Source organism: Beta vulgaris, chromosome 4 (genome assembly GCF_026745355.1).
Source record: "Beta vulgaris subsp. vulgaris cultivar EL10 chromosome 4, EL10.2, whole genome shotgun sequence".
Taxonomy (NCBI): Eukaryota; Viridiplantae; Streptophyta; class Magnoliopsida; order Caryophyllales; family Amaranthaceae; genus Beta; species Beta vulgaris.
In genome coordinates, this window is record NC_079205.1 from 54,354,471 (window position 1) to 54,378,921 (window position 24,451).

Genomic DNA, 24,451 nt, shown 5'->3' on the forward strand with positions numbered 1-24,451 from the left:
ATCTGATCAGTTCAAATCAGATCAGATCAGAAAAAATAAGTTCAGATCAAATAAGTTCAGATCAGAAAATTTCAGGTGAACTAAACATAGCCTAAATCAGGAGATTGTTTGAACCCAACAACTATTTTCTACTTATTTAATTCACCATGTAGGCTGCTGATCCAAAAGATAAATCAAAATATCTGCATATAATGGTCAGATAATAAAGGTAACGCATAAACAATAGGTTCTGAAACCGAAGCACCAGTCATGCGTAAAAGAGTAAATTTTTTGGGGAGTATCACAAAGAAACGAGCAATTCAAAGGTAGAAGAAGCTCCTAGGGTGGAGAGCCTGAGTTGTAGAGAAGAGAAGGCCAAAACTCGAATTCCTGAACACAAAACCCACATTCACAACATCCAACAACCAGAGTATCAGATAACGTAACGGGTACGAACTGTTGACCTCGTTCATCACCATTCAACGGAGCACGTAAACGACAAAAACAATTACAATTGGTTTCTATCCTCTCTATTTTTGCGCACATCCCTTTCCTTTTTTTAACTTTTTTTGGAAATTTTTGTGATTTCTGTCTACGATGCTATGATTGTTACCAAGATCCAATTTTTAATTATGTTTCGCGTATTGATAGGAGAATAATTATTAAATAGGAGATCTAATTTTATAAAATTAGAAAAATCTAAGTTTATATTTTCCTAATAAACTTGTTTTATTTTACTCTAATTCAACATTATCACTAGCCCGTCAAAAAAAAAAACATTATCACTAGACATTTGACAACAACTTAGGTCCTGTTCTTTTGAATTTATTTTCAGTTCAATTCAGTTTCTCTATGCAATTCATCATCTCTCAGTCGTAATTTACGGGGTCCTAATCGTCCATTCTTTTCTCCTTTGTTTCCGACAATCTTACGTAATGGATTAAACTAGTCGCTAGATGGATTAAACTAGTTAATAAGGGACTAAAGGATGTGATTACTAAATGTATAAAAATGGTCACTAAGGCCCAGTTCTATTAGACTTATTTTTAGTTCACTTTCTCGCAGTTCAACTCAGTACAGACACTCTCTCATGTTCAACTTTCTCGCAGTTCAGTTCAACTTCTCTCGGTTCAAAAAAACAGGGTGTAACTAAATTAAACTAATCACATAATTCAGAACAATAATTCATTTTCTTTTTAATATCGAGCTTGAAGTGTTACCTAATTTTAAATTAAACAAAAAAGAAATCCAAGAGTACAATAGAACAATGGCCAAAAGACAACCACTAGCCTTAATCTTTCAGTTACATACTACCTCCGCTTTTTTTTTTTTACTTGCTACATTTTTCTTAAATGGTTGCTTTTTTTACTTGGTACATTATTTCAACTTTCCTTATTAGAAGACTTGACCCACCAAAAAGTAATACTATTATATTTTTTTCTTTCTTTTTCTACCAAAAGTATTACTTTTTCAGATTTTCCTACCTCATTTGATGCTCAAAGTCAAAAAGTACAAAAAAATTTGAAAGAAACATCACCAAAAAAACTAGTGCAAATAACAATGTAGCAAATAAAAAAAATCAGATGGAGTAATCACTCAAAGGACTTTCCTTCTTAACGCAAGTTCTTATAAGTACCTTTTCAGTTAGTTTAGATTTATTAGTGTTACCAATTCCCCTATTCCAATGGACTTTTTTGGGCCAAACTAATTTAGGGCTAAAATCAACAAAATGAATTCACAAATTATTTAAATTACATTATGAAAATATTTTTAGCTAAAAAAAAATACACATAAATTCCTGACAAGATGAACAAAATAAGGTAAAATATTATGTAAGGTAGTAGTTCACCAAGTTCACGTAATAAATGAAAATACAACTTTGAAAATCTAAAAAGTACTCCCTCCGTCCCATAATATAATGTCTACTTCATTTTTGGTAGATCAAACTTTAAAATCTTTGACTGAATATTCTCATTTGTATATATAAAAAAACATATTCATGTGAGATCTTGTTAGATTCGTCTCTTTGTGTAGTTTTATAATATCAACAATTTATATTTTTTATTAATACGAAATTGAAGATATTAAAGGTCAAAATTACGTCTTTGGAGACTGTAAAAAATAAACAAGCAGTATATTATGAGACGGAGGGAGTAGTAAAAACTAAGAATTCAAACATTTTTTTGCAGTTTACCTTAGACACCTTAAACAATTTCATGCAAAGCAGAACATAACTTAAGCTCAAAATTGCAGGAAAAAGGAAGGAAACCCCAAGATTGCCGCTTACTGTGTATAACCACAAGTATTTCTAGTCTGGAGCACTGGACTGGGAGTTCATAATCTTTGTAGCATGCTAATGGCTTAAAGCCTTGTATGATGTTGGCGATTCCATCACACTTCTGCTTTAAGATGAGAGACATCCCCCCTAGCTATGCTAGTTATCAATTTTGAGGTTTTCCTCGTATGTTTGGTTTGTGGTTTAGTTGGTGTTAGTTTGTTTGTTCGAATTGTTCAAGACTTAGTTTGTTGTTGGTTCTGGCTTTTAAAAACTGTTAGTAAGTTGAAGCAGGGATGATGGTGTCAGGATGTAGTAGTTACTTCTGTAGTTTTCTTGAATTGTTTGTTGAAGGAACGGGTACATCACATGGTTGAGAATTGTGAGTATGGTCGAGGCAATGTTCGTTATTCGTGGTTGGACTTCCTGTTTTCCGGTTTTCTAAACCGGTGGTGTGTTCGAGAGCTCACCATGTTTAGCTCTCATTTTCGCTTGGCAAAGATCATGGTCTTTGCCTTGAAAAATCAAAATCTGCAGGCGGCACCCCAGTTTCATCTGGTGGATTTCAACACACCCCGTTTCTCCTACTTTAAGGAGAAACATAACGTACTCTCGCGAGAGAGTCCTGAGTCACCTAGGAATGTGACTCTTCTACAAATCCTGAGCCAAGAATCCCACGCGTCAAGAGTTCGTTGGGATTGCTCATGCGGCAAGTTGCAAATCTTGCCTTTGGTTCGTTGTCCAGATCATGATCGACATTTGTTTCTCCTACCACATTCATCAGTCCTCGACGTTTTGATTCCACCACTACATTCACCGAGCAATGGCGCACTACTTCATTGGTGGCTCATTCTCAGCTTTGCTTATTTATGTTTTTTAGAAAATGTAAGAGCTCATACAACTCCTTTAGGTTTTATTCTGTTCTTTGTGTGATTGTATTAGTAATAGGTTGTATTTTGTTGTTTACTTAATGCACGTTTTCTTGATGTCAAAAAAAAAAAAAAAAAGATGAGACATCATCACGGAGAAAAACTTAATCCGTAATGTATTCCATACGAATTAGAGATAAACATTAATGCTTAGCGAAATAAACTAAGCAACATTCTCAAAATTACGATGTCTTTGAGATGTAGGGGATATGCAAATATAAACTAGTGAATGCATGATAATCTCTATTAGTTTAAGTAATGATCTTTCACCCTCTGTTATTGATGAAATGAACACACTTTAAGATGGAAACGCTAAGGATGCTTAAGTAGCATCAGATTGGACAGTTCTACCATCAAAGAGAAGAAATCTCAAAAGTCCAAAGTAAACACAACCACAAACATATATGAAAACAGAGGTGCCAGTCCTGGCTGCAAGTAACAGAACTCAGAGCAAATAGTTAATAATTGTACATGTACCAGGCAGTGACCATTAAAGATTCCATGAGAAAATGTAGTAATAGGTAATTGCATCAACTTCAAGTTCTCTTTGAAACATCACATCTATCCTTGAATACCTGCTAGCAAAGAGAAATCAGAGAGCCCACTCTTACAGTAACGATAATGAAGAGTCGCGAATGACATTACAGATCTTCAATCACATCCTTAATCTTCTGTTGCTTTGTTATTATAACATCTGATCTTTGCCAGAAACCATTATAACAATGTTTCATCAAAAATGTATAAATCGCGCTTTGATTTTTTTATTTTTTTTATAATCGATTATTGTAATCTGAATATTCTGCTTAAGCTTACAGTTTTAGAGAGATATACAACCAGTAACAGTCTAACAGAGAATTCTACCAGCTAACTGAAATGAATTTATTCACAAAAAAAAAATCGAAGGTCCCAAACTACCCTTTAAAAAAATAAAAATCGTATTAAGCATTTACAGAAGGTCTGAACTAACCTGTGGTAAAAAAAATTCATAAGCAAGTTGAATTCATAGATAGTAATTACATAGATCTTATACCTCATGACAATTTTGTACTGTGTAAAGTGTTAGGCTCATCATTAGTGAACAGAATCATAACCTTCCACTAAGATGAGAAAAGGAATAGAAGGGGTCAAGCTCGTCACCTTTTCATTGATGTACAAGAGGAATGCTTGGGATGGGAGTATATACCCCGTGTAAGATCGCCAATTATCCCCAAAGTATCAAACATGTGATTCTTTTCTATTCAAATAATGTAAGCCTCGTAGAAAAGGCTCCTCGACAACCAGCGATACCTGCATCAGAAATCATGCAAAAGAACGGAATAAGAAACCAAAATTTTACAATGGTACCGGAAAGGCAAGGAACACAGTTTTCTAAGCATTAAAAAAAATTCTGGAGAAGCTCTTTCAAGGAGGCTCATATTTTTGGCAAATGCTCAAAACACATAACCACATAGCGGCATGTAGAAAGTAGATGCAAGAGCATTCGTCACCAAAGCTGTGTTTGGTTATGAGGAAATCATTTTCTAAGAATGGTTTTCTCAATTTCCTCCATCAAATTTGTAAAGAATTATCTCATTCTTCTAAGTTCAAAATAGTTTTCTCAAAGCTGGACAACATTTTCCTTTAAGCAAGAGATGCCACATTTTCCTCCTTACACTTCGCATTCTTCATCCTCTCCTTTCCACCCCGTCCATTCCCTTTTCCTTCACTCTACCTTCTCCATCAAGGGATCAAACAAAGAAATATGAAATCCGAAACTTCAGTTCCATTGCGAAGAAGATCAGTTCAATATATTTCCCTTTGAACCAAACACACCCAAAGTGCAAATCTTAATTACTAATGAGACCATATAATTAGGTGTCTGAGGGAGAGATGCATGTAGAGTACTCACTGTGAAATCAAAACTGGCGTTGAAAAGAAAAAAGCTTCCTTTGTTCTTCTGTTGGATTCATCAACCACAGACAGAAGATATATGCTGCCGCAATAACGGAAAGGAGGGAAAGCATAGCTAAGTATCCAAAATGAGAGACATCATTCGCAATTATTGCTATGCCCAGCATCACAAATTCTGCCAAACTAGCAACAGAGACTTCTGTCGTCCCAATAAGATTAGCTTTGGATGATGGAATTCCCGTTTGAAGTATTTGCTGGCCAATTACATCATATGACATATGTCCTAACCTTGACAATACCTGCACATCGAAGCACAAAAGCAATACACCATAAGAATTGTGAAAGATTGATCAACAAGTGCATAGAATCTCCCTAAAAAAAAGGTAAAAGTACAATAGGCACAGAATACTATTACAATTAATCACTCCCTCCGTCCCAAATTTATGGCCAATGTTCCCTTTTCAGGTTGTCTCAATTTTTTTGCCACATAACTTTAACGGCAATCATATTCACTCAACTTTTTCTCTATAATTGGTCCCCTGGCATACCCACACACTTCTTTCCCTCTACCTTTATACTTCCCTACAGCTTTGTGCCAAAGTGGATTGTGGCAATTAATTTGGCAAAGGAGTAACATATCCTTACAACTTGACAAGAATGTTATCAATTCAAATTAGGTAAATTGAGTCATGACATATCCTTACAATTAGGCACAGGAAGAATAGGATGGGTGTCTGCTGAGACAGAGAGGCACTCCAGTAAACAGCAACTGCAAGTGCAAGAAGTGATGCCTGGAAAATCAAGCCAGCTGCCCCAGCCTGCAAAAAAATAAATCATGAGAGCTACATCTTGAAATAATACCAAATAAATGAGAGAGGGTTGTCAACAGCACCAACCTTTAAGATACCAAGCTGTCTGATGAGTCCAGCAGATACAAATGTTGCTGCAACGCCCATAAAAGCACATACTCCACTAAATGCACCGATGAGGGAGGAATTAAGACCTGTCATGAAGCGAAAATTATATGTTGCACATGAACTTCTAATGTGAAGTATATGAGTACATAAGGAAGGATGGGTAATCTGATGCAGCAGAAACAAATAACCACAGTTCATAAGTCAAGCACCTCCACGCCCAAAGCATGAATGCAAATACATCAGGTCATCTCATTTTAAAACTATATCTAGGCAACTTGCAAAGTTGGTATCATTTATTGTTCAGAACCATAATCCCATATGGGACTTCTGAGCTTCATCATCTGCATAGATGTAAGCTTTTAGATAAAGGGGGGGGGGGGGGGGGGAGGGAGGGAAGAAAAGAATGTTACAAGTATATGGTAAATCTATCACATGACAAAGAATGACTGGGAAAAGATAGCAAGTTAACAACTACATCTGCAGATTCCATTCTCAAGCTGCCCATGTTGCAGTAAAAGTGACTGTTCTTAATTGGATTGAAATTAATCCACATTCTCAACTCGTGTTAATTACTTAAGATACATCCTTGTTTTTCTTGACAACAAAAAAAATCCAGGGGAGCTGGCACAAGGCTATTGTTTGAAAGAGAGTAAAATGACAGGAATTTCCATTTAGTAGTCCACAAATCACCAACTTGATTAGAAAATAGACTATCACAATGGTTTGGCTCGTTACAAAATGGTGTTGGTGTACAAGAGGTATCTTACTGGGGTGCCTTTATGACTATGCGCCTTTTCTTCTTTCTAATAAATTCTCACCAAAAGATAAGAAATGATTTTACAGAAAGTAATTCACATGTCATACTAGACATTCATTATTCATATTGATGCTATATACAGGCAATGTCATCAAGTTTGCATCAAAGAAAACAATTGCATAGAAGCTTGTATTAATGGATCCAAACCATACCACGTTGTGTCAAAAATGCAGTCATCAAGCCACCAGGGGTGAGAACAATGTTGAAATACAGAAGCACGTAAGCTATGCTTGCAGGAAGAGCAGGTTGCTTTATATACTCGACCCACCCATGTTTAATGGCATCAATACCTAGATTCACTGAAAATACATTCAGCTTCTGTTATGTTGAAATAACCCATTCTTAGAATGTCAAACAGAACTGTATACTTCTTTAAGAGATCAAGAGGGTTCACCTATATTTTCATTATCCATGTGGGTAAACCGAGTAGAGTCTTCAGAACAGGTATGCAGACACTTAGCGCGGTCAAGAACACCAGTGGAGACCTTGTTGGTCAACCAAGTAAGAGCAACCTGAATACAAAAGAACACGTGCGTAAAAAGAGGGGGCAGAGGTCAATAATGGTTGTGGAACTGCCAAGGATTATAGATATTGCAGAGGGAAGGATTATTAACTGCAACTGGCAAGCCCCATATCATAAATCCAGCAGCGAGTTTCAAACAGGTCACAGGGTCATATTTAGACAGAAGAATACCGAATAATGATGCTCCCGCAATCTGCAAGTACATAAGGCTGTAATATCCACAAAGATGTTCCAGATTTGTGATATGTACTTGTGAGAAAATGACTGTAAAAGTTAAATGCCAAAGCATACACAGGTATGCAGCTAAACTAATTTAGAGCTGGTCATTCAGCTGCTTAAAAAACATGATTGAGTGAACACCACAGAGTGCAAAGCTCAGTAAACAAGCAAATTTTTACCTCACATAGAAGATCAATTCGATTTATAACAGCATTAGCCTGAGCAAGTGCAATAGGTCGATTGGTCCCAGCTAGCTGGAGATCACAGAATGTCTGCATCAGAAAATTATACTCCTAGGGGATTAAGAAAGCAATGGAGTCTGCGGCTTCTGAAAAAATATTACCAATACAAGCCAGTCCCGCTCCATGGCAACACCCAAAGCTAACCCACATAGCCGCTCAATTGCACCCGCAAATACAAGAGTAATAAACCAAGGACGAAGTAGAACAGATGACACGGAAGCAACCCTAAAATTATGAGCATGAATTATCATTGCCACTGACATCAGTTGAGCTGTAACCTGCCATATGCAGTGAGTCTTAAAACTATGAGAAAGAGACACAGGATAGCATATTGGATGAAATAAGAGGATTACCTGAACGAAACTCAGAGAATTGTATGCATGTACTCTGGGGAAATGGTCCATAAGTTTCCCAACCAATGGCCCTCCAAGAATAACGGCAAGCTGTCCAAAATTAAAGATAACACTTAAATCAACATTCATCATACAGTTACATGTTCAATTATTTCAAGGACACAGCTACCTTAGTGAAAAATCCCATGACTGCGACAGGAAGAAGACTTGGATAGATCAGCGCTATAGCAGCAGGCCAAGCAAAATTCCACAGTTGTTCCACAAAGTTCCCCACCAAGCAATTAGCATATAAAGCTAATAAAGGCATATGACAGAAGTTAGTGTAATCTTAACAAGAGCTACATCATGTTATGTTCAAATTCAATGACCTTACTGAAACATCAAACCCTTGCATAGTAAGACTGTAGCATAAAAATAACCCCAGACCTTATTTTCTTTCATTTCATTCCCCCAGTTCCCATCTCATTTCCCTCATGTAAAGAATAGGGTTTAGAGGAAGATGATAGCAGCATAGAAAGCCCAAAATGAAGGTACTAAAAAAATATTCAGTATTTTTGTTACACAATCCAGATTTTTTTTGTAAAACAGTACAAGCACATCAAAGACCCTTTTAAAGCAATCTTTTATAACCTTGCAGTTTGAGCAGAACATACGAGACATCATATGTTTTAAACCCTTAAAAACATTTAAATAAGCACAGCAGATCATAATCAGGTCACTTTCTCAACACCACTCCCTTGTGTGTAATTGCATAGAATTGGCAAAATAGGAGTTTACACTTGTTACATTTCATCATATCAACTACTCATGCGCAGGAAAGCATCTTTTACCATACAAGCCAGCAGGATGAGCAGGAGTAGCAGCAAGCGCATTCTGTTCCTCCTCGGACAAAACCTAAACACAGACATCATATACTCATTAATAAAAGCGCAAAAGACATAGACATTAATCCTGCAAGAGAGTATTGTCTTACTGAATACTTACTGGCAAGCCAGTCAAAACAGTATCTACGTAACTTCTTTCATTCAAAATATTCAAAGACTCTGCCTCAAGAATGTCAGGATGGAGATGAACTATTGGACTAGAGTAATTAGAAGCAGAAGAAGACAAGTCTTCTTCAATATCTTCATCAGATGCAATGTTATCGACCTGGAGATCGGTATCTATCATTGAACAGCTTGAACAAAACCTATCAGCCCTGCAACCAGGAGACTTTAATTAGAGCGTTTCTCTCTCTCTTTTTTGGTTTTGGGGGGGGGGGGAGGATCGAGTATAATTTGAATCTGCAACTTCTCTTTGTTGGGGAATAGACACCAAAATGGATCAAACAAGAAAGTTACAGCAGAATGAAGGGGCAAGCGGCAATAATAGAAGAAATTTTCCAGTTCAACTTGTATTACTACTTGGCTCAGCTACAAGAAGTACAAGCACCGACTCACCGTAACAAAGCATATTGTGATGCGCAAAAAACTCTCCATGACTTCTACTTCTGAGAACTCTCAAACACTAACATCAATGAGGATTCTCACTGCGATCGGTACCCCCCCCCCCCCCCCCCCAAAAAAAGGCAATTATTCCCAATTGCAATGTCACATCATGCACACTCTATAAATGAGCTTATTAGTCCCTTACTATAAGCCTTCCTTATACTAAGCCAACTAGCATCATAGAAGAAGCTATCATCCAACTTCCCAATTTACACTAAAGTGGATATCATAGCACACTCGCGATATATATCTTTCTGATTAAGCAACAAAAGGATGAGATAAATGTCTTCCATAAAAATATTAACAAAGCATCTAGTGTGAATACAGCTTTTTTCAACTGAAAAGCTAGCTGAAAGATGATAAAATAAGCTATCCGTTTGTAGATCTAGCTGATCCACGTCTGATACATCAAAAGATATTCTATATTTGATTGGGATCGGATAGCTAGTTTAGGAAAAGGCTAAAGGAAACAAAAACATTTCAACAAGGTAAGATTTATTTCAATTCGAGTAGCTTATCATTTCAACTTAAATTCCAGTAACCTATTCTTTTCCGACTCTTGGTTAAATATTTCTAATATACCTAGTTAAACATGGAGCCAAACATGTTTTACATGTTGTGCTTGCAAATTTTGTTCCCAATTAGCTACCTCTTTCGCAGAACCTTAAAAATGATTATATGTATCTAGAGGATCTTGCCTAGACCATGACTGCCTAATTTATCGTACTATTAGGTCACAGATTCTGCATAGGCAATGCAGAATTTACCTCACGGGAGTTTAGTTTGTAAGACGTATTTGACATCACTAATTTGCTGTTGAACATAGTAATTCATTATACTAATGGTTTAAAGATTACAAGCCTTATATCGTACTAGTGAAAGGTCAAATTATTATATGCAACCAAGGGGACAAAACACTTACTTTTTTCCTTTCCTCTTATTCATTGATGCTTCAAATGCCAAAAAGCCCTAACTTACCGAAAACTGTCGATCTTTATGCACATATCTTCTGAAAAAGAAGCATCTATACGAAGTGAATTTCTTCCTTTCTTGTTTCAATCTATTATGTTTAGGGCTATCGTAGAGGGGATCTATACATAAGAGGGACCAGGTTGTGTCAAGGTCATAACTCTTCAGTATGCTAGGGACCAAAAATTGGTATGGAGAACCTAATTTGTGGAATGCAAAAATCGGCATCTAGGAGAATTAGGTAACTTGACATCATGAAAAGTTATTATCATCATTTATCACCATTTGGGTTATTTACTTTTTTACACCGCAAGAAAATGTTCGATTCCCAAAAAAACAATCTGAGTTGTTTGGTTTACAAAGTCAGCACCAATTTATATCATTATAAGTTTGTAATGCAATTATGCAAAGCAAGTGTTGTACTTGTACACGACAAAACAAGCTCTGTAGTGTAAAGTTCATGTCATGTATTAGTTCAAGTCACAACTTAACAAAAATTTTTTAAAGCAAGAATATAATACTAAAAATTTGCAAAAAATCTCACATCTTCTGATACTATAAATTAAGACTACCTTAAGGGTATCACTCACTAGGAAACTTATGCAGCTGTTAGAAATAGAAGTAGCAGATCCTTTCTTTTGAAGATATGTGATTGGTTAAATCCATGTCTCAATGATACATAACATCCCAAAGTTGTAACTTTCTGAGTCACAGGAGATTTGACCTATAATATTAAAAAAACATTGTGCTCTCAACTTTGCAAAAAGAGCCTATACTACTAAAATATGACATCATTCAAAAAACTTGAGAAAACCTCCTTCAAAGTTTCAATTAGCATTTTTTCTTCCACCCGTATAAAATACTTCAATCTCATGAGCACTAAGCACATAGCAAAAGACAATCAATCTTGAAGCATCCTTCAACATACACATAATGCTTCCTTGTTTAAATCATTACTCATTCGAAGCACTATCATACACTGACCTTACAAGGAAGTCTTACGACCACATTTAACCATTTTCTGATGTCCTTATGAATTCCTTCCCAGGTTAGTACTTATCCAAATACTTTAGTGGCCAACAAAATACTATTCGAGAAACAGAACAAGAGGATCAAATATTGGACTTTCAAGAAAGACAAAATGCCAAAACCACTTTGACTCGCTCTGAGAATAAGCTTAACTAACACATCTACAAGATCTTAGGTAACACAGCAGCTTACTAATCTTCTCAGCAACTTCCACAGGCTCCTAATGTGAGAGTTTTATCCAGAAAAAGTTCTTCTTTCTGGTTTGCTTCGACTTTCCGCAAGGTACAAACTAGCACTCCCTCTCTCATAAACATAAACATCACGTTGATCAGCATACTTCTCTGCATTCTAAAAATATAATCATCACTCATCCTAAAATCATGATGGTGTAATACATTGCTTAATCCAACTCAACCTCTTTCCCTTAGTAACCTGTCTAACTTACTCGCCCAACTTCATCCAATCATCCATATTTCGGAAACACAAAATCTTATATGAGGCGAACTTACAATAATCTGTCGCTGGACCCACTTCTCTATTTATATCGTAGAGTATAATCTTACTCTACAATAAGTTATTGTAAGTCTGTCTCACTTAAGACTCGTTATCCTAACACATATAACTCCTTACATTAAACTTAGTTTTGCAAAATTGACCTCAACACCACAAAGTACGGTCCGGGTGTACCAACACCACAACTTTGACTAGTAGTCAAAACTCAAAACACCACAAAATATTAGCTTGGATGCATCACGTATCACAAATGACGTTAGAGCTAACTTTTTTTTCGCCAGTGGCGGGGAATAGAAGCCTGAAATAGAAGCCTAAATCCCGTGAGCATGTGTTGAAAAGTTAGCTTTTACGTCATTTATGACATTTGTTACACCCAGGCCAATAGTTTGTGGTATTTTGGCTACCAGTCAAAATTGGTGGCGGGACAATTTCACCTAGTTCTAACAAAAACACTCATTTCCTAAATTTAATCGATTCATTTCCTTACAATAAAATCCCCGGCTCATAAAACCATTATTATAAGCAAATAAATAATCATGAATTAGCTCAAACAACAAAACAGTTTAAATTAATTTCCACCTCACCTGGCATGAGGGAAATTAGGGTATGAGAAATTCAACGATCGACGAGAAGAGAAGCGATGGCGTATTCTAGAAGAAGGCGGCGACTGTGGAAGTGAAGAAGAATTCCAGCGTGGAGGAGAGAGAAAATGATTATGGTGAGGCATTGAAGATAATGGCAACAATTGAGCAACAATAACCCCACCAACCGCCATTGTTGAACTAATGTTACTTCTTCTTGAAGCTTTCCTCTCTCTTTCTTCTTCAAATAACCTAACAAGAAATCCTCTCCCCTTAGTTGCCTAACCATGCAGCCCCAAGAAATCCAACTTCAAAACCAGTTTTAACTAATCTTGTTTGTAAATTTGGCTTACGCGACTATTAGTCGCGAAAGCATTTAATACCAATATAAGGTATTAGATACAAATTCAAACTCCGCGTCCAAAATATAGACGCCGAGTTTTTGTTGAGATTGAGTGAGAAAATAGGTAACTATCTTAAATTTCTCCCTCTCTTTATTTTGTGGATAAAAATAGTGGTGAAGTGTTGTTTTTAGTTATGGTGTGTTGTTTGTAGTATGAGAAATTTGTGGTAAAGGAGAGTGTTTTTAAAAGTAAGAGATGGTGGGAAGATTAAATTGGGAGTTTCTTATCTAGAGGAATAATAGAATCGATGATGAGGTATTTTTCTCTCCCTTTTAGAGTTTTAGAGTGTGGAGTTGTGGTCTTGTGGATGGTAGTAGATAGGTGTGAGAGATAGACGATATTTGGGCCCGCACAAAGTGCCAAGTTGGCAAGTTGTTTGAGTTGCAAAAACTTGCAATCTTGTCATTGCACCAAAACAAATGGCATCTCCCGGAAACAAGAGGTTCTTAGTTTCTCATAAGAGTTGCTCTTCAACTCTTAAAAATTTTGTCATACTCATGGCTTCATGGGTGTACCATAAATATAGTATAATAATAAGTCTACATGATTACATCCAATTGTAATAGATTTAGAGAAGTTGAAATTTAAGTGAAGCATACAAGGTTTAAATGAAAGATATATTTTTCATCCGTCCTTCTTTCTTTACTCATGAGAATCGGCCCTTACTTCTTACAGTTGTGAGGTTGGTGGTTGCTTTACTAACTTAATTTTGTTTAGATAAACACACACTTTTCTGTGGAGTGTGAAGAAATGTTTACTAATTTCATGTTGAATTTTCAACAAAATTATAAGTAAAGTTGTTCAAAAGAATCTGGTTTGCGCTATTCGATTTGTACACCGGCCAATAGATACGATCTAAAAGATTGGGTATATCAGGGTGTGCATAAATATTCAACTCCGTTGATCCAATATGTCATATGTACGATTTCGATCCGATAAACCGGGTATCAAATCCTGTTTGTTAATTGGTGTTCGGATATTTTGGACCAAATATCAAAAAAAATTTAGACCGGTGACAGGTCGGAAATTTTCATTTTCAATATCAAGAACACAGGAATTCAATTGCATAAATACAACGACCCGATCCAACACGAAATTTACTTTTTGGAATATTTTTTTAAAAAATCATTTTTTTAGTTATAATATATCCGACCAGTCCGAAATTTCGGATCAGATTCAGATTGCGATTTCTCCGATCTGAAATTTTTAGATATCCGAACCTTCATGTTATTTTTAGTATGAACACTAGACCAATTACGAGAGGGGGGAGGTGTGAATTGTAGTTGAAGAAATTTTTCGAATTTAAATGCGGAATTAAAAGAAAAGAAAGATCACACAAAAAATGTAACCTATAAGGAAAACTTCGTATGCCCAATAGGAAGAAGAACTTTGACCCCAACGGGATCTTCACTCAATACTTCTCTTATTAGAATAGGCCAAAACTCTATTTACAACTTATTACTGGACCCTTCTCTGTTCCACTAGGAACTTGTTCCCAGTCACTCAGTTCCCCTTGAACTGATGACACTCACTTGACTTCACTCGAATTTTTCTCTCTTCTCTCTTTGTTTCTCTCACTTGATTACAAGGATATTTTGAAATTTTCACTCACCCAAACACTAAGAATATTATAATGGGATATATTGTAGTAGAAGAAGAAAATAATTACAGAAAAACTTTCTAAGTAAATATAGAATTGTAATGCTTGAAAGTTAATATAGCTGTTGTAACTTCTTGTTCTTCATTGCACATTCTCGATGTTGTGTTCTTGCTGAGATCTAGGGATCATGGCCCATAACTTGCTGCACATCATCCACGGTTTTTGCAATAGTAATCAAGCTCCTCCACTAGCCATTTGTGCGCACATATCCAACATGAAGTTAGAGAAAATCTTGCTCCTCTTCCCTTCATTGTAGGCACGGATATTTAACCTAATTTTTCTCAACAAAACAACAACCACAACATATTTAATAACTAAGAATCTTTTATTCAAAAGATTATAAGTTAATAGATCCATTAAACATACCATATAATAAACTTAAGCGTGTATAAAGTATACTATCTTGATTAGATTAAAACTCAATCTTTCTCTACAAGATAAAATACACATCATCATGTAACAAGTAATAAAATAGTATTTTTTGGAGTTTTATATTTTTCAAACTAAAACTATAGAAACACCCAAGTATTTGGCATCATCAAAACATGGAATACAACATTTTCGATCGGATAATCGAAAGTGAACAAACCTAAATATATGATCAATGGTTAAAATGTTTGAAAAGGTTGGCCATTAATCTATAAAAACTTAGATGTAATCAAATATGTCATGAAAATTGTGTCATTTGCTTAAACAAGAAGATTAATTAGATTGAGTTGAGGAGTAATAAGTATGAAGGAGGACATAGATGAATGATAAAGAGAAATTGCCAAAAAAAGGAAAATAAATTATAAGAACAACTTTGGTAATTATTTTTCAAACAGATAAATCAATACACATAAATACACTTTCAAATCAAAAGAATATGTAAATATTCCTAACTCCACAATTGCACTCCAACACAAAATTAATCAAATTAATCAATATAGCTATTATATCGACCGGTATCATCAATTAATTAACAATCATACAACTTTTTCTAATCTCACCTTCAGCACCAGCAAGGACCTCGATTGAACCCATACGAACCATAGCTTTAGCAAATTTATTAGCCTAAACACTATCTTGCCAACCAAAATTTTATTTTCACCATGCTCAGTGCTTTAGGACTAGTCATAAGACTTGCATCTGATGTTAGTTGCCCTCTTCTGTTTTGAACATTTTGATAATATTTTTGTTGTCTAATCTATTAGGTGTGACAAAATCTTGAAAAACAGTAGGATCAACATTTTTAGGAGAATTTTTAGGGCACTTGGATTATATACTAGCAAACCTTGAGTCCAATAAAGGGTCTTCTGTGTTGGTAGCATTAAAGGAGTAAAGTCTTTGTGTCAAAAATGAACAATGTGAAATTCCAATAGAGTGTGCCCCGAACAAAGTGACCATTTCTTCTAGAGAAAGGCCTTTTCTTTCAAAGCTTTTTTGCAGTTGTTGTAAGTTGAAGAAAGGCGTGGTAAATTTTGGGTCGGGTTTAAGCGAGACTCTCCCATCACGACGACTTGATTGTACGTCATACTTGATCCCTCCTAACTTGGAGGCTGTATCTCGTGTTACAAAGGTTACGATGTCTGCACAAGAGACAGTTTGTGGACATCGAACTTCAAGTAGTTTCTTTGCCTCATCAATCATCAGGTACGAAGCTACTATTACACTATTGGGTTCAATTGAACCCACTTATTTTTTTCCATCAAAACAATAATATATGTGTGTGTGTGTGTGCGCGCGCGCGCGCACGTGCGTGTGCAGTATATGTACAATATATGTGCATTATATATGCAATATAAATATAAATATCTAATATTTGTCGTACTTTAAAGTTTTAGATTTTCAATTGATAATTTATAAACTTATGAAATAAATTTATAGTGTTGTACTTCATGCTTAATCCTTTTAGGACAAAAAAGTATTTATGAACTTGTTTAAGTGATTTTAAGAAGTAACTATATTTATGTCTATCTAAGCATTAGTTTTTATTAACTTGAATCCACTTGAATAAATTGCTAGCTCCATCATTGTCAATCACCTTGTAACCTCACAGACTTGGATTGTTGGCTACATTGTATTTCTCTGCTAAGTTCCCTGGGATTGAATCAAGGTAGGATTGAAGCATCACAACCCTGAAAATTGTATGAGGAAAATGTTAATGTCTCATGTAGCATATTGATTAATAATAACTATCTACGTGAATGTGAATACTCATGCAACTATGAATACATACCCTCACAAAACAATCTTGAAAAAACATCCTAATAAGACCAGCTCCTAATCCAGGATTTCTCGTGACAACATTCTTTACTACGTTCCTCACGATAGCCTCTGTCGAAGGACAAGTCCACTAATAAAATCCAACCTTTAGAGATGACGACGAAAATTTAGCAGTAGGCATACATGCCATCCCCATAACAAAAATTAATAAGAGCATACAAAAGATTGAATACATTATATAAATTTCCACTCAGTTTACTAATTAAGTTGTGTTTTTATGATGAAGATGGTTTTGGTGTTGAAACTAATAATAAGAAAAATGGAGTGGAAGTGGAGTTTATATAGGAAAATAAGATTAGTTAAATTATGTGATGATCAAGAAAACGAGTAGCCAACCAAGCGCAGCTTTGTGCCGTCTTAGTTTGAAGCTTGAATAGTTCGGCGCAATTCTACAGTGGTAGTCACCAGCCGCCATCACCTTGTTTTCCCTAAACAATTACTATATGTAGTAGTAAAATAATTCGTCAAGAGTTTTAGGCGCTCTTATTAATAGTTTGACTATGATGATTTCATATGGAATTTGCACGTGAGATAATATTAATTCAGTCATATCTTAGAAAGTAAACTAAGGCCATATATGTACGCCAGTTACATGTTGACCCTAAAAAAACACATATTTTCAAGTGTCTAGTCCCTCCGTTTTTTTAATTGCTAACAAATAAATCAGTAAACATAAATACTTTGGTAATCTTTATTTTGTAACAAATAAATCAATAAACATAAATACACTTTCAAAATAAAAGAATAATTAAATATTCCTATCTCCACAATTGCACTCCAATACAATATTTAATCAAATTAATCAAGATAGCTACTATACCGACCAATATCATAAATTAATTAACAATCCTACAATATTTTATAATATCATCTTCAACGGCAGTAAGGACATCGATTAAACCCATATGAACCATTGCTTTAGCAAATTTATTAGCCCCAAACACTACCTTGCCAAACAAAATTTTTCACGATGCTCATGGTTTTAGAACAAGTCATAAAACTTGTATCCACTAGTAGAGTAAATGTTATTTGCTGCGGTAATATTGCTGCGGTTTTACCTATACGCAGCAATATAACACGCAAAAAGAAAAGAAAAAATAGAAATTGACAATATTGCTGCGGTTCCCGCCCAAAACCGCAGCAATATTGTCTAACAGACACTTTTTAAAAATAATGTAGGCCCCTGAATAGCAAATATTGCTGCGGTTTCCACGTAGGACCGCAGCAATATATTAAAAAAAATATTTTTTTAATATATTGCTGCGGTCCTACGTGGAAACCGCAGCAATATAGCTAAAAAAAATTAAATCGTAAAAATCTTAAAGTGGGGCGCCTTTCCCCTCTCATATCTCCCCCTCTCTCATGTAAACCCTAAATATAAATAAACTGGGCACCTCTCTCCTCTAAAAACTCCCCCTCTCAAAGCTCCCAGCCCCTCTCTGTCTTCCCTCCCTCACATCTCACTCCCGGAATTTCCCTCTCTCTCTCTCGTGTAGAATTCCGGTCGTCATCCTCACATCCTCTTCCTTTTCGTTTGTTTGTCGTCAATCGGCCGTTGAAACTTTAAGCCCTAAATCCTTCTGTTGCTTGTTTGTCGAAATCAGACCGGCCGCATCTCTCCTCTCTACTCTTCGTCGCCGGTTGCGATTTCGTCTGGTTTTTTTCACATCGGAGATTTTTCTGCTTCGTCATCATCACGCGATTTCGTCTGGTTTTCTTCGTCGGGGGTCTCGTTCGTGAATCGAAGAGTCAGTTCAATTCTCAGATATCTTTATAATTTCAGATCGAAGAATTTTTTCAGATCGAAGAGTCGAAGAGTCAGTTCAATTCTCGAAGATTTTCATTTCGATTTTTTCAGATTTAATTTGTGTATTTTGTCGTTTTCCTTATTATTTCAGATCTGGTTTTTTTTTATTATTATTATTTTAGATAGGTTTTTTTGGTTTGTTGATTATTTTCGTTTGGTGATTATTTCAGATCATATTTTCATTTCGATTTGTGTATCACAAGCTTCAGTGGGGGAGTCGCAATTTTTGTAATTGTTTTTATAATATTTTAGTAATTATTTGTGTATCAGAATACTACTTTTGAGTTGTATGGTTTTGGTTTTTTATAATTTGCCTTAAATATTTTTGTTGTTTTTTTAGTTATTATAATTTTGGTTTTTTATATTCTGCCTTAAATATATTGTAATAATATATTTCAATTTGAATTTTTTATGTCTTTGAATTTTGTATAATAATTTTTTGTTATTAGTTTTAATAAGTGTTGTTTTATTTGCTTTTAACTTTTTTGTCATTCAAATTTGATGGCAAAATGCAAAAAAAAAAAAAAAAAAATTTTTTTTTTACCTGTACAGACCCTACCGCAGCAATATGATTTCTTAAATCTGATATAAAATAAGTATATTACTGCGGTTTGGCCTAAAAAACCGCAGTAATATTGGTATATATTGCTGCGGTTTAAAACCGCAGCAATATTATTAATACCTATTGCTGCGCCCTTAATTGTTGCGCGCCCCAAAACGCAGCAATATGGCCCTTTTTAACCGCAGCAAGTAGCATTTATTCTACTAGTGATCCGATGTTAAATTAGTAGCCCTTCTATTTTGCACATTTTGATAATATTTGTTGTCCAATCTATTAGGTGTAACAAAATCTTGAAAATATTAGGATCAACATTCTTAGTTTTTTTAGAGCATTTTTATTTTTTTGGTTAAAGGGGGCAATATATTAAAAAAGAAATACTACACGACCTAGTTGCTAGCATAGCTAGCATATAGGGAGCTACTCTCCATTTATTACTGCAATGGCATAATTGTTCAAAACTAATATCATCTAGGTTAATGTTTAATTCAACCCATGAATCTGTGCAAAATTGGCGAAACACATTAACCTTCCTACTTCCCTGGCGAATTGTGCTAGCCAAGATGTCTGCTTCTCGAACTTGATCCCTTTCCACTTTCTGAAGCTGAATTTGACTCCCCTCTTGCAACAACTCGCTGCAAATAATAGTATAATGGTTATATCAATCTCTTATCCTTGTGTTTCCATTTATGCTATCCACAATCACCAAGAAATTTGAAAGTATGAGGCAATTTGACAACTGATTCGACCTTATCCACATCAAAGTTTCAATGATTACAATGATCTCAGAGAGATTAACATCATTGCTCACAAGATTACCACAAATTTCGTCCACCCATTGGCCTATCTGCATATAGCTCCCATGCCTACATGAAGGCTAGATTTAAGTAGAGAAGGAAGCATCAACTATTATAGTGAACTCATGGTTTTGGGATATTTGCAAAGGTTGCGAGGGGTTAGGATTTAGAGATAGGCTAGGTCTTGAGCAAGCATACTCAATAGCTATGTTTTAGGACACTTGGATTTCAACATATTTACTAGCAAACCTCGGATTCAATAAATGGTCTTGTGTGCTGGTAGCATTGGAGGAGTAAAATCTTTGTGTGAAAGATGAACAATGTGAAGCTCCAATAGAGCGTGCCCCGAATAAAATGACCATTTTTTCTAAAGAAATTAAAGGCCATTTCTTTTAGAGCTTTTCTAGATTTGTTGTATGTTGAAGAAATAAAGGTGCGGGTAAATCTTGGGTCTGGTCGTTTTTAATTAAGCGAGAGTCTCCCATCATGACGACCTAATTGTACCTGATATATACTTGATTATTCCTTACTTGGAGGCTCTCGTGTTGTAAAGGCTATAATGTCTACAAGAGACAGCTTGTAGGCATCGAGCTTAGAGTTGTTTCTTTGCCTCATCAATCACAAGGGGTGAAACTACTATCACACTACTAGGTTCAATTGAACCCACTTGATATATATGTATGGTGCAACATATGTATGATATCTGTGCATTATATATGAAATATAAACATAAATATCTAATATTTATCAGAATTTAAAGTTTTAGATTTTCAATTGAGAATTTACAAACTTAGGAAATAAATTTGTAGTGACATACTTCAAGCTTAATCTTTTTAGGCCAAAATAAAATTTATAAACTTGATGTTTAAATGATTTTTGAGAAACAACTATATTTATGTTTATCTGAGAGTTAGTTTTGATTAACTTGTACCCACTAGCTCCGTCATTGTCAATCACCTCGTAACCTCGCATACTTGGATTGTTGGCTACATTGTCTTTCTCTGCTAAGTTTCATGGGGTTGAATCAAGTAGGATTGAAGCAGCACAACCTGAAAATCATATGAGGAATATGTTGATATCTCGTGTAGCATATTGATTAATAATAACTATCTATGTGAATGTGAATACTCATGCAACTATAAATTTGTATCCTCATAAAACAATCATGAATACGCATCCTAATAAGATCAGCTTTTAATCCAAGTTTTTTCGTGACAACATTGTTTAATACGTTCCTCACTATGGCCTCCGCCGAAGGACAAGTCTGTTAATAAAATCCAACCTTTAGAGATGACGACAACAAAATAGCAGTAGGCATACATGCAATCCTCATAACAAGAAAAAAGAGCATGCAAAAGATTGAATACATTATATAAAGTTTCACTAAATTTTCTAATTAAGTTGTGTTTTTTCTTTGACATCAAAAAAACGTGCATTGATTAAATAACAAAGTACAACCTATTACTGAAACAACCACACAAAGAACAAAAGAAAGCCTAAATGAGCTTTATAAGCTCTTAAATGTCCTAAAAGACAGATATAAGCAAAGCTGATGAAAAGTCGCCTAAGAAGTAGCGCGCCGCTAGTCAATGAAATCAAAACTCTGATGATTGACAGATGTGGTAGGAGAAGCATATGGCGATCACGATCTGGACAACGAACCAAAGGCAAGATTTTCATCTCACTGCATGAGCAAGCCCAACGAACTTCTGACGCGTGGGATTCTTGGCTCATGAGCTGTGGAAGAGTCACATTCCTAGGTGACTCATGACTCTCTTTCGAGAGTACGTCAAGTTTCTCCGTAAAGTAGGAGAAATGGGGCGTGCCGAAATCCACCAGATGAAACTGGGGTGCCGTCTGCAGATTTGATTTTGTCAATGCAAAGACCATTAAGATTATTGCCAAGCAAAAAGGAGAGCTAAACATGGTGAGCTCTCGAATGCACCTCCGATTTGTGAAACCAGAAAACATAAAGTCCAACCGTGACTAACGAACATCTCCTCGACCATACTCACATTTCTCATCCATGTGATGTACCCATTCCATCAACAAACGTGTCAATGAAACTACATATGTAACGACTACAACCTTACACCACCATCCCATATTCGACTAACAAACAATTTCTAAAAACCAGAACCAACAACAAACTATATCCAGAACAACGTGGACGAACTAACTCACACCAGCTAGGGGGGAAAGGGAAAGGAAAGCCCAACTACTGGGGGGAAGGGGATGCCCAAACAAAACCAAACAACACTCGAACAGGGGATACATGGGATGGGCCCGATGGGGTGAGGCTTGACTGAAACACTCGAACCTAGGGGGGAAAGGAAGGGGAAACCCGATTAACTAAAACAAGGGAGGGGAAGGGGAGGCCCGACGAAGGAACAGGGCAGGGGGAAGGGAGGGCCGACGAAGGAACAGGGCAGGGGGAGGGGATACCTTAGTGACGCGACTGGAGAGGGGGGAGGTGGACGACACGAACTGGCGGCGACATGGGCCTGCACGCGGCGGCGGCTGACCGGATAAAAGAACCAGCGACAACAAAACACTCGAGTGATAACCAGTGACGAAGGGAACCCTACGACACGACTAACCTTCGAACAAAAAGAGAACAAGCAGCAGGCTCGCCGGCGACCTGCGCCCACCAGCGAGCCTGCTGCGACGAATTTATGTAAAGGGAGGCTAGGGTTGTGAGAGTCGGGACAGAGAGAGAATAAAGGGAGACTAGGGTTTTTGACTTAGTATGCGTGCTATCCTAAACACAAGTTGTGTTTTTATGATGAAGGTGGTTTTGGTGTTGAAACTAGGAGTGAGGAAAAATGGAGTGGAGGTCGAGTTTATATGGGAAAATGGAGTTAGTTAAATTATGTTCAAAAGATGATCAGGAAAACGTGTAGCCAACTAGGCACAGCTTTTGCGCTATCTTAGTTTGAAGCTTGAGTAGTTCCATGCAATTTTACGACGGTAGCCACCAACACTTCGTCTTAGCTAAACAATTACTGTATGTAGTAGAAAAATAATTCGTCATGAGTTTTAGGCGCTAGGGGAAAAAACGGAAGGGCTGCGGTGCAAGGGTTGCATTTTTCTAAAACCGCAGCCCTTAATAGTGAAGGGCTGCGGTTAGCCCAAAAACCGCAGCCCTTCATAAACGAAGGGCTGCAATCAATGCAAAAACGCAACCCTTTAAGTAATAAGGGGATGCGCTTTTTTAAAAAACGTAGCCCTTTAAGTAATAAAGGGCTGCGTTTTTTTAAAAAATGCAGCCCTATAAGTAATAAAGGGCTGCGATTTTGGGCTAACCCGCAGCCCTTTACAATTAATTCTCGCGAGCTAATGGGCTTAGGTTAAAACAATGCAACCCGCGCTTTATAATCAATGAAACTCTCTCATGCATTATTTTCATCGAGCGGCCCTCATCTTTTCTCTCATCTTTCTCTCTTCTCACTCTAACTAGATCTCCCTCTCCGACCACAAACTCCTCTTCGCCGACTATAGCCGCCGAATTCCAGTGACGCTCAACCTCGGTTCTCGGATCGTCGACCACAAACCCTCTCTCGCCGGCATTTGTGCATACCACCAGACCTAGTTCTTATGATGATATACCAAATCACACTTCGTCTTTTTTGGATCTCATGTTTTAAGGTGATTTGGTATATATCATAAGAACTAGGTTTGATGGTTAAGGATGAAATAATGACTGGGAAATGAAATTTTCTGAGAATTCCCAGAAAAATACTCCTCAAATTTGTTAATTTTTGTTGCGGAAATATGGTAGGCACTAATTAAGTTGCCATGTTCGTTTTTTTTTTCATTTTCGTTTGTTTTTTCATTTTCGTTGATTTTTCTGGTTGATATGTAATTTTGTTTTTTTATTTTTCAGATCTATAAATTTCGACAATAATTTTTTTTTCAGATCTATAAATTTCGACTGTTCTTGTTGTTATGTAATTTCGTTTTTTTATTTTCGTTCGTTCTTGTTGATATATAATTTCAACTATTATTGTTGTTCATTTTTTTAATAGTTAATGCCTTAGATTGTTCTTTTTTTTTTACTATAAATTGTAATTTGATGTTCTTGTTGATTGTTAATAAGTAATTTCGTTTTGTTTGTTTATTGATTCGTTTTTTGATTTTTCTTGTTGTAAATTTCTTGATATATTTAGGAGTAAAAATTGCCATTTTTTTTTTGTTTTGGGTCAAAAGGGTTGCGGTTATGGTCAAAACCGTTGC

General features: G+C 36.0%; 1 protein-coding gene and 2 pseudogenes across 5 annotated transcripts; all 3 read right to left on the reverse strand.

Moving 5' to 3' along the window:
- Positions 1 to 3,920: 3,920 nt before the first annotated feature.
- On the reverse strand, positions 3,921 to 13,058 carry LOC104890754 (solute carrier family 40 member 3, chloroplastic). Of its 5 annotated transcripts, none has more exons than XM_010676338.4 (14): positions 12,727 to 13,055; positions 9,129 to 9,342; positions 8,975 to 9,038; positions 8,314 to 8,438; positions 8,145 to 8,234; positions 7,893 to 8,069; positions 7,729 to 7,803; positions 7,422 to 7,523; positions 7,202 to 7,319; positions 6,960 to 7,097; positions 5,970 to 6,076; positions 5,778 to 5,891; positions 5,072 to 5,372; positions 3,921 to 4,470 (listed from the first exon to the last, which is right to left on the reverse strand). In XM_010676338.4, exons 1-13 carry the CDS (start codon positions 12,915 to 12,917, stop codon positions 5,079 to 5,081), a joined length of 1,809 nt encoding a protein of 602 aa, XP_010674640.2. In that variant the 5' UTR covers positions 12,918 to 13,055; the 3' UTR covers positions 3,921 to 4,470; positions 5,072 to 5,078. The 5 variants fall into 5 exon arrangements, with proteins under 5 accessions (XP_010674640.2, XP_010674639.2, XP_048497746.1 ...); XM_010676337.4 differs by having other exon boundaries at positions 6,960 to 7,106; positions 12,727 to 13,053; XM_048641789.2 differs by lacking the exon at positions 12,727 to 13,055 and adding an exon at positions 10,554 to 10,925 and having other exon boundaries at positions 6,960 to 7,106.
- A 2,683-nt stretch (positions 13,059 to 15,741) lies between these two features.
- LOC130591006 (peroxidase 5-like) lies at positions 15,742 to 17,227 on the reverse strand (annotated as a pseudogene).
- Positions 17,228 to 17,888: 661 nt separating this feature from the next.
- Positions 17,889 to 21,581, reverse strand: LOC130591200 (peroxidase 5-like; annotated as a pseudogene).
- Positions 21,582 to 24,451: the final 2,870 nt, after the last annotated feature.

Coding starts and splice junctions, on each gene's coding strand:
- LOC104890754 (XM_010676337.4), bottom strand. CDS start 12,917: ATGGCGGTTGGTGGGGTTATTGTTGCTCAATTGTTGCCATTATCTTCA. Junction 7,107..7,201: donor CATGGATAATGAAAATATAG/GTGAACCCTCTT, acceptor ATGTATTTTCAG/TGAATCTAGGTATTGATGCC. Junction 5,373..5,777: donor TATTCTTCCTGTGCCTAATT/GTAAGGATATGT, acceptor TTCGATGTGCAG/GTATTGTCAAGGTTAGGACA.